This window comes from Pristis pectinata, chromosome 28 (genome assembly GCF_009764475.1).
Source record: "Pristis pectinata isolate sPriPec2 chromosome 28, sPriPec2.1.pri, whole genome shotgun sequence".
Classification (NCBI taxonomy): domain Eukaryota; kingdom Metazoa; phylum Chordata; class Chondrichthyes; order Rhinopristiformes; family Pristidae; genus Pristis; species Pristis pectinata.
Window position 1 is genome coordinate 8,197,767 of NC_067432.1, and position 16,218 is coordinate 8,213,984.

The 16,218-nt window shown below is 42.6% G+C and overlaps 1 protein-coding gene across 1 annotated transcript in view; it reads left to right on the forward strand.

Annotated features, from left to right (window-relative positions):
- slco3a1a (solute carrier organic anion transporter family member 3A1a) overlaps nucleotides 1-16,218 on the forward strand; it is a 181,154-nt gene that overhangs the window by 13,134 nt on the left and 151,802 nt on the right. The window contains 6 exon segments of the mRNA XM_052040509.1: nucleotides 13,976-14,069; nucleotides 14,072-14,193; nucleotides 14,195-14,279; nucleotides 14,282-14,356; nucleotides 14,359-14,411; nucleotides 14,413-14,440. Coding sequence (XP_051896469.1) covers nucleotides 13,976-14,069; nucleotides 14,072-14,193; nucleotides 14,195-14,279; nucleotides 14,282-14,356; nucleotides 14,359-14,411; nucleotides 14,413-14,440 — 457 coding nt within the window.

Here is a 16,218-nt window from a genome sequence, read left to right on the forward strand (position 1 = left end):
AGGGTTAAAAGAAAGAAGCTTTATCCTATTAGTGGATGATTCAAAGAACAGGTGGCACAGATTTACAGTGCTGGGCAGAGATACAAGGAGAGTGTGTGGAAATACGCTGTAACTCAGAGAGTGGTTATGTCCTGAAACTCAATGGCTGAATTGTGATAGAACCAGAATCAGATTCAATTCTAAAGGGAATTTGTGCAGGCACTTGAGACAGTACAATTTACAGAGTTATAGGGAAAGTATGATCTGATCAGATTGCTCCATCAGGACCCAACATAGTGATGGGTGGAATGGCTTCCCTCTAAGCTGTAACAATCCTACGATCCTCTGGTGCATCTGTGGGGCACATCACTCCTCTTCCCAGGAAATGGTGCTGCCAAAGCCTCACAGAAACAGTCGAATTGCTAATTTTCGGGAGGTCTGCTCCCATTAAAATTACGTTGAAATTGAACTTGCTCTTCACTTCCATGCAGCGTGTGACAACGTTGTTTAAATCAGGCTGAAATAACACCATCCAGACCACCATAGTCACTTAGATCACTACAGCTTGGCTTTGGTGGGCTGAGTGTGCAGAAATTACAACAGCAATACACTGACAAAGAGCAACGTTGCTGCAGGGTATCATCTTAATGTTGCTGTCTTCCTTCTACATTTTCCTGGTCAGATTGATTGCAGCAGAAGCTACATTTTTGAAAGTTTAATATAATGTGGATGGAGATGGTATTTTTATATTTCTCACACTGCTAAATTCGGCAATCAAGGTAAGAAAAAACATAGTGTAATCCTTCAAATATAGTGGCCCCGGGGGTAACTGTTATGTTATTCTGATATCAATCACAGATGAAGTTCTTCTTAAATCCACATTTCCCAGTAAAAGCTTCAAGTCATAGCAAGACAGCCACAGAAGTGTTCATTCTTGTATTAATTCAACGTTGTGTTTATTCAGCGTTAATAATCTTTGACTCTTTTGTGCCAGGTTTATGAGTTGGGTCATGGTAATATTATTTGACCCTTGTTTATTTTCTGGAGCTCCTCAAAATTAATAACCATTTGGTCTCAGGAACAATCAACAGAGATAAAATGGAGCTTTAGAAAGGTTCCAACCAATTTTAATTAGAAAGTGAGCCATATGCTTGGAATAAAAATTAAAAGGGTAATTACTTTAAACATGATTATTGTTACACTGTCACAGATCAGTTGAAGTTGCTGTAGAAGTTATCTGCAATTGAATATGCAATTTAATCTTGGCACGTGCGAGATGATGCATTTTGGGAAGTCACGCAGGGGCAGGACATATACAGACAATTGTAGGGCACTAATAAATGATGGTGAACAGAGGGACCTTGGGGTTCAAGTCCATTGTTCTTTGAAAGTGGCACACACAAGTAGATAGGGTGGTGAGGAATGTATATGGCCTGCTTCATAGAACGTATATGACCTTCACAGGTCAAGGGAAAGAAGATAAAAATTGGGACGTTATGTGACAACTTTACAAAAACACTCCTAGTTCTTGATTCCCCAACCCTGGGAAAAAGACTAAGTGCGTTCACCCTTTTTATGCCTGTCATGATTTTATACACCTCTATGAGATCACCTTTCAGTCTCCTACACTCCAAGGAAAAAAGTCCTAGTTTATCCAACCTCTCCCTATAACTCAGTCCCTTGATTCCTGGCAACATCCTTGTAAATCTTTTCTGTACTCTTTCCAGTTTAATCACATCTTTCCCACAGCAAGGTGAGCAAAACTGAACACAGTACTCCAAGTGCAGTCTCACCAGTGTCTTGTACAACCACACCATGACCTCTCAACTTCTATACTCAGTGCCCTGACTGATGAAGGCCAGCGTGCCAAACACCTTATTCACCACCCTGTGATTCACCCTTCCTCCTAACTTTTCATACTGGCTTCTCCCCTGTTTCTTTCCAGTTCTGATGAAGGGTCTCGACCTGAAACGTCAACTGTCCATTTTCCTCCATAGATGCTGCCTGACCCTCTGAGTTCCTCCAGCATTTTGTGTGTTGCTCCAGATTTCCAGCATCTGTAGTCTTTCTTGCGTCTGGTATTCACCACTCGGTCTACCTATGACTCCACTTTCAGGGAACCATGTACCTGAACTCCAAAGTCCCTCTGTTCTACAACACTTCCCAGGGCCCTACCGTTCACTGTGAAAGTCCTTCCTTGATTCGACTTTCCAAAATGCAACACCTTGAATTTATCAGAATTAAACTGCTTTTGCCACTCCTCGGCCCACTTACTCAGCTGATCAAGATCCCCCTGTAATCTTTGATAACAAAATCAAGACCAGGTTAACTGTGTGTACAGTTTACAAAATATAAACTTCTTTGTCAGGATCTCCCAAACGTGTGAACTCCACTAACTCAGAATAGAAGGGCAGAGGTATACGGGAAAGCTACCATCTACAGATTCTCTCCCAAGTAATGCAGATTCTATACAACATATTACCGATCCTTTATCTTTGCTGGATGTAAACAATCAAACTCCCTACTTCAGCATTGTGGGAGAACCATCAGTACATAGGCAGCAGCAGTTCAGGGATGGCTCGGTAGCATCTTCTCAAGGACAGTTTGGGAAAGGCAATAAATGCTGGCTTTAGTGAATAAAAAAGATCTCTCAAGACAATTCCACCGTTCAACTTGTTTATGGTCCTGGGGCTCAACTCCCATTTACCCCTCCTTGACTAGTTAATCCCTTAGTACCCTCACCTGACAAAACGATTAGTGACTTCTGCATTGTTCATTTTAAACTGGGATTGATTGATTTTTGTTTATTAATGGGATCAAGGGACAAGATCATAGAGCCACGATATCAGTGAGTGGTTGAGCAGGGACTGAATAGCTTCCTTCTGTTGCTTTATTCCTGGACCCTCTGTAGAGATGAAATTGGGGGGTGAAGTTCTGAGGAAGGGTCTCCGATCTGAAACATTAACTCTTTCCACCATTGCTGCCTGGCTTGCTGAGTGTTTCCAGAATTATTTCAAATTTCCAGCTTCTGCAGCTTTTGATTTTCATTCAAATGTGGGGAGAGAAGGAGTCTGCAAATTGAGAGCCAATGGACAAGATAGTGACAGATGGAGGAGAACGTGAGGCTCTTCATGTCGTAGGAAGGGTAGAAAGTCAGAGTACTTCTTGGATCAGGAGAAGTAGAGGGTGGGATGGTGGCAGTTTGCGTTGTTGCCCCACAGCTCTAGAGATCTGGGTTTGACCCTGACTTTGGGTTCTTACTTTGTGAAGTTTTCTCATTCTCCCTGTAACAGTGTAGGTTTCCTCTGGGGGCCCCAGTTCCCTCCACATTCCAAATATTTGCTGGTGGTTCGATGGCCACCGTCGAAATAATCCATTAGTGTGGGCGTGTGGCAAAAGAATCAAAGTGGGGTTGATGCAACACACAAGAGGTGCTAGAGGAACTCAGTGGGTCAGGCAGCATCTATGGAGGGAAATAGACAGTCATGTTTCAGGTCGAGATCCTTCATCTGGACCCAACCCGAAACATCAACTGTCCATTTCCCTCCATTAAAGTGAGAGGGGGTAAGTTCAAAGAGATGTGCGGGACAAGTTTTTTACACAGAGACTGGTGGGTGCCTGGAATGCGCTGCCAGGGCTGGTGGTGGAGGCAAATACGATAGACGCGTTTAAGAGGCTCTTAGATAGGCACGTTAATGTGCAGAGAATGGGGGGATATGGACACAGTGTAGGCAGAAGGGATTAGTTTAGTTGGGCATTTAATTACGTTTAATTAGTTTGGCACAACATCGTGGGCCCAAGGGCCTGTTCCCGTGCTGCACTGTCCGATGTTCCAGATGGCACCAGACCCTCTGAGTTCCTCCTTCTCTTTGTGTGTTGCTCTAGATTCCGGCATCTGTAGTCACTTGTGTCTCCAAACTGGAGTTGTTGATCCTCTGAGAGAGAGAGAATGTGGCAGGGTCATGGAGAAACATGGAGGAGGCGATTGGGACTGATATTGCTCCAGTGGGAGGTGGCATGGACTTGATGGGCTGAAGATCCTCCTTCTGCAATAACTAAATAAACAGGCAAATGTCAATGGACAGAATGATCTTGGTGCTCTTGTTCAGGTGCCACAGAGAGTAAGCCTGTAGGTTCAGCAAGGCAAATGGAATATTGGACTTTGTGTTGGAGGGGTTGGAGCAAAAAAGTAAGATTGTGCAGGGCTTTCATGAGGCTCCATTTGGAAACTGCATGTAGTTTTGGCATCTGCACCTAAGGAAGGCTATACTGCCCATGAATGGTAGAAATAGTCAGCAGGTCAAGCAGTTGCCATGGAGAGAGAAACAAAGTTTGTATTTCAGACTGATAATCTTTCATCAGAGTTGAGAATTGATTCACAAGAAGTTTAATGATGCAGAGATAAGAATGAGGAGAGGAGGGAACAGAAGGCAAGGGCTTAATTTATCTGAAATACAAGCAGTTTTTCTGCATTTATGCTTCATCCAAACTGATCCTTATTACCACTCTCTTTCTCCTCAGCCCTTTAGTCATTTAATCTCTCCCTCCTTCTCTCAAACCTTCCCTTTTGTTCTCTCCTCCCCATCCATCTTTATTTGGGACCTGTGGAGGGGATGCATGTTGGCAAATTAGGACTTCAATAAGAATTTCTTTTCAGAGATGCTTGTAAACGGTCAGAATTCTCTGCTCCATAGGGCTGAGGATGTTCAGTCAATGAATGTGTTCAAGGCTGAGATCAATAGGTTTTGGACATGGTCCACAGATTGCTACTGGACTTGAAAGCCTGAACTAATAATCTGGAATTTAAAAGAAGGGCAGTCATTAGTAATGGTGGCCACAAAACTACCGGATTGTCATAAAACTCATCTACTTCACTAACATCCTTTAAGGGTGCAAGTCCTCCGTTGTTACTGGATCTGGTCTATATGTGACTCCAGACCCACCAATATGGTTGACTCTTAAATGGTCTCTGAAATGATCTGGCAAGCTTCTTGCTTCAAGGGTATTTAGGGGTGGGAATAAACAGTGGCCTTGCCGATAATGCCCAGATTCCCCCTGCCCTCCCCCAAAATATTCTGGATTTGCCAGCATTGTCTACATTCTGAGAACACGTAAATTCAAAGAAAATATCTTTGAACTTGACAAGATATTGGTAAAGTTGGGGAATTAATCAAAAAATTCTCCTTTCCTGGCTTTGCATATACTTAAGTTCCTGTACTCCTGGGAACAATAACTTCCGGGTTTTGACCTGAGATGTTGACAATTCCTTTCCTCCCACAGATGCTGCTCGACCCGCTGAGTTCCTCCAGCAGATTGTTTGTTGCTCCAGATTCCAGCATCTGCAGTCTCTTGTGTCTCAACAATAACTTCAACATGTATTTATGGAGCATTCTGTAACTTTCCAAGGTCCTTTGTGAGAACATCATTGGGGAAATTATGACACCGAGACACATGAAGAAGTATTGCGTCTGTGATCAAAAACTTGGCCAAGTAGGTCAGTTTTAAGGGGAAATTTAAAGGAGGAGAGAGAAGTGGAGAAGTTTAGGGAAGAAATTCTATTTTCAGATGTACAATACCTGACCAGTAAGCCGTGTCTAATAATGACAGTTTAATGCAAAGAAAATATCTGTGTGACTGGGATTCCTTGAGTGGGATCATTAGCTCAGGCTTGGGATGAATCCTCCAACCTGTGTCCTTTGCACATTATTCAACACTTCAGAACTTAAGATAACTGATCTAATTATACCTCACGGAACAAAACAGTGCCTCGCTTTCACAATGGAAGCTGCCATGTTGTTCCTGATGTCTGAAAATATTAAAACAAAGAAACAAAATACAAGGTTTCTGTGCATTTTAGGTCAAGAAAGGGAAGAATGCACGATGAAGCCTGTCAACTTTCAGAAGAGTAAAGGTTAACATTTTCCAACAGCTGCTCCATTGAAGGGTGATACCAAGTTCGATTGCGCTCTTCCCATACACCGGTATGAAACTCAACAAGGATAGAGTGAGGATGGTTATTGTGTATCTTACTTCAGTCATGGAGAAGATTTGAGAGGATGCTCTCATCACATTCCACAACTGCTTCTTGAAAGATCCCAGGGATTTTGCTTCCACTAATCTACTTTGAGGTTGGTCACCATAAACAGATTACAGAGGAGGATGACCTTGTTAACAGTTTCAGGAAAAGAATAGTTCTGTTCAAAACTGAGAAGCAATACAATTTTGGTCAGTTTTATTCCAAAGAGATATACACCAGAGAAGGTGCTAAAAAAGGTTTATAAGACAGGCCTCAAAACCAGAGATTGTGGCTCTTTGGAAGGACAAAATAAACTAATTTCCATGTTGGATAAAGACCGTTCTCAGCATTTTATTTTCGTCAATATATAAAATAAATGATAATAATCCAAAATAAAATTGTCCATAATGTGGCACTCAGAAGCAAAAATGGCAGTCATATCTTCCCTAAATGGGGCAGTCACCCACAAAGGACCATTAGACATTTGAAAGGTGATTTTAAAGCATTGAACTTTTGTAGAAACCCACTGAGTTTTATTAATGTAGCCTGGATGGAGATGCATTTAAATGCCCACGTATGTCCCAATACACTACTCGCTCTGGTAGATCATTTCAAACATATATCGACATTTGAGAAGGTTATAGTTTAGGAAGAAGGCATTTGGCCCATTATGCCTGGAATGGTTCTTTGAAAAAACTATCCCATTAGTCTCATTCACTCTTTCCTTGAAGCCCTGCCATATTTTATCCACAGAATATATTTTGTTCATAAAATTTGCAATTACACAAAAGGACATTCATCCAATATCATTTACTTTACCATATTATTGCATTATCTTACAGTATTTACATTAGGTCAAGATAGCATCAATTATTCATTCTGAAACATTCCATCAAAGGTAAGAACAGAAAAGTTAGAACAGTACAGCACAGGAACAGGCCCTTTGGCCCATGATGTCTGCATCAACCATTATGTCAACCTACACTAATTCTATCTGCTTGCATTTCCATCCATTTCCTGTCTGTTCATGTGCCCGTCTAAATGTTTCTTAAAAGATGGTATTATATCTGCCTCCAGCACTTCCCTGTCAGCACATTCCAGACACCCACAACACTATATTCTGCATTCCGTTTTCTTTTTACTACCTCAATGTACTTAGGTGTGGCATGATCTGTCTGGATGGCATGCAAAACAAAAGTTTTTCACTGTATCTCGGCACATGTGAGAATGATAAACTAATGATAAGCCTACCACTCTCTTTGTAAAAATCACCTTGCAAGGTTCCTTAACTCCCCCGCCCCCCCCCACCCCATCTTAAATCTATGTCCTCTCACATTGACAATTCCATCCTGGGAAACAGACTGACTATTTACTCTGTCTATGCCTCTCATTATTTTATATACTGCTATCAGGTTGCCCCTCATCTTCCAGAGAAAACAATCCCAGTCTGTCCAACCTCTCCTTATAGCTAATACTTACTAATCCACGCAACATCCTGGTGAACCTCTTCTGCACCCTCTCCAAAGCCTCCACATCCTTCCTGTAATGCGGTGACCAGAACTACACACGGTACTCCAAATACGGCCTAACTAAGGTATTCACAGCTGCAAAGTTTGAGGGGTTTTGGCATATGTTCCATGCTCTCAGTGTCCAGTGTTGAAAAGGGCCCTAATCTGGTCTTTTCCTCATAGTGCCTCAGGTCCAATGTGTCTCTGAGTGTAGTCCTGTACCTTGGAATGTGCTGGTTTGCAACACTGAGTTGGAAGACCAGTAACTTTCAGGCAGGTTAGAGTACACCTTTCCAGCAGTAGATGACGTTCAAATCAGTGTATGTCTCTGAGAACAGCCCATTTACTTTTGAAGTATTGATCCTTTAACTTTTTGAAAGGCATTGTTGAATCTGGCTGTATCTTCCAGATACCAACAACTCACTGTGTTTTAAAAAAAATCCCCCCCGTTCACTTATTATTGATTTAGTTCCACTTTTCACTAATTTATGTCTTGTAGACAATTGTCCTTGATGTAATATTCAAATTTCTCTTTATCAATACCATTTGATACTTGTCGGCCAGGAAATTAAGATGCATCGCCTCATTTCTTCCAGTTACGTGGCTGAAAACATTTTCATTTCTCAGACCAATCATCCACTTCAGAAATTCCACCAGACACTTCCAGTCCCAATCAACGGACTTCATGCTGGGGAAATCAGTACCAAACTCAAACCAGGATCCACACAAACTGCTGAATTAATCAATGACTTTTTGCAACTTACCAAAGATGTTACACCACTATATTCTAAACGAATCTTAACCGTAATGGAGACACATGAAATTCTGCAGATGTTGGAATCTGGAGCAATACACAACAAGTGCTGGAGGAACTCAGCAGGTCAGGCAGAATCCATGGACAGAAGTATAGTTCTGATGGATGTGCCATTCAGTTGCTGTCAACTCCCCGTGATCCAGTGGACCAAGAGGACCTATGACCAACTACAACCCAATGCTCCAGTTGTGATGCGCAAGTAGCTTCCTTGGTCTCTTCCATACACCTTGCTTAGTTGTCTTATTTTCCATTTCCTTCCAGGGATGTATTATTTGCCCACATTACAATTTCAAACCTTGTCATCTTCTGTGAGAGCATCATAGCTCAAGGGACCCAGTGAGATTTGCAGTAATTATTGTAGGCAGCACTTAAACATAAAAATTAAACTAACTTTGAATGAAAGTGTGGAAAAGATAGCCCAATTCAGTTTTCAATCAATTATCCCATATCAATCTACTTCAGTATTGCTGATTTTGACGGCCTAGAATTCAAAATTAATACCATTGAGGATACTCATAATTAGCAGAAGGGGATAATTGATGGAATAACTAATAGAAGGTTACAGAGGCAGTTTAGTTACATCTCGATAGTTCTGCATTAGTCGCTTCCTGATTTAATTTGCAGTTGAGATCAGTGTTCAAGACACATATAAATTGGAGAGATTAATTTAGGATTAAACACCACAGATAGCTGATGTTAACAGCAACAGATAACCGGCCGATTGGCTGCATTAGATTCTGTATGCTTGAAGTCTCCAGAGCTCACACAGCCTCACCCTTAGGAGTTGGCTTGCTGCCTTTAAGCTTAACAGATGGAGAATCAGGGGACATGATCGTCTACATGATCAGTGTGCACCAGCTACTGGCAAACCACAGTATTAGGAGCAAGATTTCCTGAGATGGCTTCTCCGGGCCAAGTATTGTGACATGCCTCTGCTTTCAATGGGCTTTGGTTGACTGCAGTATTCAAGAGGTATTCTGGTGAAATCGCCTCACAGTCCCATGGAGTCTTACAGCATGAAACAGGCCCGAAGTCCAACTTGTCCATGCCGACTGTGTTGCCCAATGAGCTAGTCCCATCTGTCTGCATATGGCCCACAGCCCTTAAACCTTCCATGCACTTATCTAGATGGCTTTTAAACATTGCTAATGTGCCCGCCTCAACCACTATTTCTGGATTCAATGAAACAAGTTTGATGAATGGTTTGAATTTCAAGAGACCTCCCAATCTTGACAATACCACATTTGGTGGCATCATTTAGCTCCTAAGAAGCACCAGTTGCTATTTTCTTGTTATTGTTAACTAGAACATCAAGAGGCAATTTCAGTGAATGGTCTAAATAATCAACAAATTATACAGTCACCCAAACTTTTCTTGGGTTGTGGTCGGTGTTGTAATGTAGGCAGGCATTTGTACACAGCAGAATCCCACAAAGAACAACAATGGTCAATTCTTCTATTCGCTTAAGTACTGAAGAGATGCATAAATGTCAGTATTAGACATCTGAAAACTCACCCACTGTACTTGATTGCTTACATCCACCTGAGAGGACAGGCTTTGGCTTCTTAGCTTATCCAAAAGACAGCACCTCTGATAGTGTGGCGTCCCCTCAGTGTGGGGATATCTGTCTTGAATATTTGGGTGACTGGGACTCTGTGGGTTGGTCTAGCATGAGCCAGTATGAACCAGAAGGGCTGAGTGGCCTCCACCAGCGCTGTAACCATTCTGTGATTCTGTGTATTTAATACATGCAGGTTCTATCAAGGAAAAGGCCATTCAACCCAGCCAGACTGTGCCGGCAGTTATCCTCATTAATGAGTGGCGCAGCTGGTAAAGCCGCTGCTTCACAGCACCAGGGCAAGAGTTCAATCCCAACCTTAGATCCTGTTTGTGTAGAGTTTGCACGTTCTCCCTGTGACTGCCTGCGTTTCTTCCGGGTGCTCCGGTTTCCTCCCACAACTATAAGGCATACAGGTTAAATATAAGTAGAGAGAATCCAACTATGTCTTTCTGGCTCAGGGATGAGGAGACCATAACTCAGGTGTACTGATCACCTTGGTGGCAGAGTCCTCTGGTAGAGAGCCTGGCATTGTCCATAGTGAGTCTGTGAGTGGCGTTGGTGGAACAGGGCTGGCAGTGTGCTAGGAAGTTTCTCAAAGGGCCCCGAACTGCAAAGTAGGCCCCATTTACATAGGCAGTGAGCCAAAAGCTGTCTCACAGTGATGACTTTCAGCCGCACCAACCAGTCTCACTCACTGCGCTGTTCTGACAGACACCATGTTGGACCTTCAGCAGCCATTTTCCAACTGCCCGACAGACACATCATGATCCAAGGTATCGGCCTCTTTAAGAGAAGGGAAGTCTGATGCATTTATACGAGAAGGACTTTCTTTTGAAGGTGTTTTTATGGGCTAAGCACTTTGCAGCAGTTGCTATAGAGACAAGAACACGCCAGTGATGTTATTTGGTGACTGCAAGCAGTATTAGCAGGCCAGCAAGCCTATTGAATGTGTCACCGAAGCTGCAATATTACCTCCCATTATAGCTGGTGCTTGAATAATCCAAGGCGGAAGCTGACAATAATAAAAACAAAATGTACTCAGGGTTTAAAATATTATAGTCTGCAAACAATATTCATAATTTTATGTTCTCCCATAATGAACAATTGCTAATGTGCCCTTTTCAGGAATGAACATTGATGCAATAATGTGGCATCAAGGACGTTATGAACACATGCATTGATGCATACATTCGTGCATAATGTTCTGTTCAGATTTCTGCTTATCAGGGTGTTTGACCCTTGAGAATGAAAGTTCCCCCATTTCAAACACCCTGAACTTTTAGTGGCAGCAACTTCAGGATCATCACCAAGCTAGGTATCTCACGCCCAGTCTGGGTATCTCACCCCTGACCTGGGTAGAGTATCTCAACTCCCACTGCCCTCTCCCACCAGCTGAATATCCCACTCCCAGGCTGGGTATCTCACCCGTCAAGATTGGGTATCTCACCCCTTTGGCTCTGTATCACAGTCCATGGCTGGACATCTCACCCCCAGCTAGATAGCTTACTCCCAAGCTATTCATCTCACACCAGCCCCAAACTGAGTACCTTACTCCAAGGCCGGAAGCTCAACTCTAACCTGGGCACCTCAAGTCAAGTAAAGTCAAATCAAGTTGAATTTATTCTCATGTGCCCAAGTACAGTGAGGTACAGGTGCAATGAAAAACTTGCTTGCAGCAGCATCACAGGCGTGTAGGTACACATAACAAACAGAATATAAAATTATACAAGACAGTGAAGAGAGAGAGAAAAAATGACTGTACAAAAACAAGATCTCAGTGCAAAAAAAAAGACACAATCAGAGACACCCTTGGATTAAATATCTTGGAATATTTTTCCATTCTCTGCATTGGCCAACCAATTCCATGGTTTTCTGGGTTCCAAACTGTCAGTTGAAAAGGACAGATCACTTACAACATTTGATTTCTATGATAGGTGTTTTAATGTCGTTCCAAGTATTAGTGAGAAGGCCATTAGTTCTGTCCTTCATCTGAAGGAAGCCAGCTCCAGTGTTGCCCTTGTGTTACGACTCCAGCTGGGGTGTCAGAATGGGGGCTTCAATTCTCAGTGCATGGCTGAAACTTCACACTCCAGTTTGATTACAGAGAGAGCACTGCCTAATCAAGGTTACTAAAACAGCTGGTGAGATCATTTTCAAATTACTCTTTGTGGGACCTTGCTGTGCATAGATTGGCTATTGCTTCCTACAGTGTTCCGTATGCACACATCGAAAGTACTTCATTGTCTGTAAACTGCTTTAACATGTCCTGAGTGCTGAACTTTGAAATGGCCACGCTTTGGAGGAGATGATATACTGAGGCTCTCTCAAGAGTATGTCAAGAGGGAAAAGCTGAGATATTGTCCCAGTCGCCAGTTTCTCCTAACCCTAACTTCCCCCACGTATCACCAAATTGCTGCTATTGTGAGAAGCTGCTCTGCTCACATTTGTCTTTCAACAATAGTAAATACACCTCAAAAAATAATCCAGTAGCTCTGAACTGCTTTGGGATATATTAGGGTCAGGAAGAGACCCTTTAACCTTAATTTAAGCAAATGTGGTTGACAGTTAAGCAGTTACAAAGACCAATGGAATTAAGGACCAGGTAATTTAATTACAGTGCTGTTATTTGGAAAAAGAATGTTGCCTAGAAACAGCAAGATCTCTCTTCTATTCTTTAAGTAGTGCCTTGGGATCTTTTATATTCATCTAACTCATAAGGATGAATAGACAAACCATTGCAGTTTTAATCCGTATCACATTGTCGGTGCTTTCAACAATGCTGCAAACCTTTAATATGGCTTTGGCATATCACTCCGAACTGGGAATTAATTGACATCCATCGGGAGTGGCACAGTAAGTGGAGCTGCTGCCTCACAGTCCCGGGTTCAATCTTTACCCTGGGAGCTGTCGGTGTGGAGTTTGCATGTTCTCCCTTTGACTGCGTGGGTTTCTCCTGGGTGCTTCAGTTTCCTCCCACATCCCACAGACATGTGAGTTGGTAGGTTACTTGATTACATTGTGAGTTGCCCCTAGTGTCATGAGAGTCTTCAGGGCAGTTGATGAGAATGTGGGGAGAGTAAAACATGGGATTAATGTATGATTCGTGTAAATGAGTGTTTGTTTGCTGGTGTGGATTCGGTGGACTGAAGCACATTGAGTGGTGTATGATCCTATGACTATGAGATTCAGAGGGTAAGTGTTTCCAGTTTAGTCAAGGTGGTAAAATAAGAAATGCTGGAGATATTTGTGGGAGAGAGAGATAAGAGTTAATGATTCACGATGATGATCTTCCATCAGACCTTCAGGCCATTTCAGTCTGATGACCTTCTGATGCAAGGTCATTGGCCTGAAGTGTAGCTCTTTGTCTCTCTCCACAGATGCTGCCTGACCTGCTGAGTGTTCCTAGCATTTCTATTTTTATCTCAGATTTGCCATATCTGCAAGTTTTTGCTTTTGATTTGCTATTTTGATGGCATTTTCAAGAGGTGATTCAGTGCTGAAACTCTGTCGCATGTAAACTAGAATTGATGTTTCAGAATGGATCATGAAGGGATAAGTACTGACTTGAGACTGAGTTCCATTCTTTGGATCGTTCTCTGGGATCTTTTAATGTACCCTAAAGTTCAGATCAGCAAGGCAGAGCCATTGGTTTTGTGCCAGGTGTAAAGGATATCAGCTCCAATAGTCCTGCTCTGGAGTGTCAGACTGTTCTGGAATGAGACAAAATCACAGGCGAGTGGGCTTCATTCCACACTCTAGGCTGAAACCCAAGTTGCTGTGGTGAAAATCAGTAGCCAGTGTGACAATTGTTTTAGTCCCAACACCAGACTTAAGGCCATTTCCATGAATAAGGGTGCCATGTGGTGAGAAATTAGGTGTGGCCTTTAATTAAATGGGCATTCGGAGTTAGAAAAGGGACTGACCCATCTTGAATCATTGTTGCATAATATACCAGACAGGACAACGTGAAACTTGGGTTCGCGGTGCTTCATTCTGTCTCAGTACAGTATGGAGCTCGTCTGTGTGAAATGACTGTTAGCATTTTGTTGTTGAATGCTTTGTGGTAACTCCTTTGTAACTCTGGACATTTTCTTCAGGTGAGCGTGCTGACGACATTGGAAAGGAGGTTTAACCTGCAGAGTGCTGATGTTGGAGTCATAGCCAGCAGCTTTGAGATTGGGAATTTGGCCCTGATTTATTTGTGAGCTACTTTGGGGCGAAAGGACACCGGCCACGTCTGATAGGATGCGGGGGCATCGTGATGGCCCTGGGGGCTTTGCTGTCTGGCCCTCCAGAGTTCCTCACCCACCAGTATGGAGTACGAATCTGGGGAGATTCCCTGGGGACTGGAAGGAAAGGACCTGTGCGTTGGGAATGTATCAGCCAGCAACCAAGGACCAGAGGCAAAATAATCTGCAGGAACAGGACTTCACAACAACAGATGTACCTCCTGTTAAGTGGAGCCCAAGTGTTACTGGGTATGGTGCTACTCCTGTCCAGCCCCTGGGAGTCTCCTACATTGATGACCACGTTTCAAAGGAAGGACTCCTCCCTGTACATAGGTAAGATATTTGGATATGAACAGTATTGGGGAATACGAACTTAGCTCAGGAAAGTGCTGAGATAAAAGGTCAGCATGAGGGACCAATAACCTACTCCTGCTTCAATTTCTTATGCTCTGAGATATATTAAAGTTGTTAATTAAGTTCTATTTAAGATATTGATGCAGTGATTCTGAAGGTAATGATCAGTGCTCATTGCCACATCTTGCTGTTGTGGAGCGGGAGAATCACTTGTACAATTCATTTTTAGGTCAACCACGTATTTATTTAATCAAGCTTTCATGTTGAGGAGGGAGAGAGAGGCCTGTTCATCTTGTTGGTGTGGTCCACATACAACCTCTCTCATTCTTGTGCAAAGCGTGGCATTTTTATGTGCATTTGGAAACCAATGTGTAGATGTTCAGTTATCACTACTTGACCAACCCAAGACAAGAAGGTGCCTGGATTATCCCTTCTGACATCACCCACCAAGCATGATTATCTTTTGCCTCACAGACCCCTGCCTTTGGTAAAGGTCTGGTGGTTTCATGTCTAAAAGCCATCTTTGTTCAGCCAAGGCATTGGTTATCTGGTGATGGTACTAGCAGGCATTTAGCTCTAATTATGAGATTTCTCATGTGAGCTTTCTAGTATACCTTAAGATATATTATGTTGCATGAACCAGTTCTGGCCTATTTACTTGGGTAGAAGTACATTTTGTCTTATACTGTACTTTATAATATTACATATTATGTAAGCTAACCCAACATTTCAATACTTTGGTATTGCGAAGTTGACAGCTTTGAAATGAGGTTTACTAAAGTAATATCAGTCCTCTAACTGGAGAGTTAGTTCTTTGTCATTATAGAGAATTCTTTTTAACCATATCCATCATGACAAAGACCATAAGACCATAATTCCATAAGATATAGGAGCAGAATTAGGCCATTCTGCCCATCAAGTCTGCTCTGCCAATCATGGCTGATTTTTTTTCAACCTCACTCTCCCGCCTTCTCCCCGTCACCCTTAACCCCCTTACCAATCAAGAACCTATCAATCTCTGCCTTAAATACACCCAATGACTTGGCCTCCCCAGCCCTCTAGGGCAATGAGTTCCACAGATACACCACCCTCTGGCTGAAGAAATTCCTCGTCATCGCAATTTTAAAGGGACGTCCCTTTATTCTAAGGCTATGCCCTCGGATCCTAGACTTTCCTACCAATGGAAACAACCTCTCTATGTCCACTCTATCCAGACCTTTCAGTATCCGGTAGGTTTCAATGAGATTCCCCCCCATCCTTCTGAACTCCGTTGAGTACAGGCCTAGAGCCATCAAACGCTCCTCATACATTAAGCCTTTCATTCCTGGGATCATTCTGGTGAACCTGCCCTGGACCATCTCCAGGGCCAGCACATCTTTCCTTAGATACGGGGCCCAAAAAGAATGAGTTTGAACTAAATCAAATGTAATTTGATATTGTTTTACTATGGGGCTAGAGTCAATTGTATAACCATGGTCTTTCACGTTTCTTTGAGTGTCCCAAAGTGTTTTCCAAACTATGCTTGAAATATTTAGGAGCTACTGTGCATTAGCAGCTGATCCTCGCAATGTTTGCACATTCTTTCCTGTGTTTACCTGAAGTGCAAAATTTTGAAGTTTGACCCCAGCTGAAGAAACACCATTTGGAAAAAATTCAGGCAGCTCTCCAAATGAGAACAAATTTCTGCCTTGCTGGCAGTGGCCCTCAAACAACCTGGGATTAGACTCCAGAGTTTAATCATTAGTACTTTAGAATCC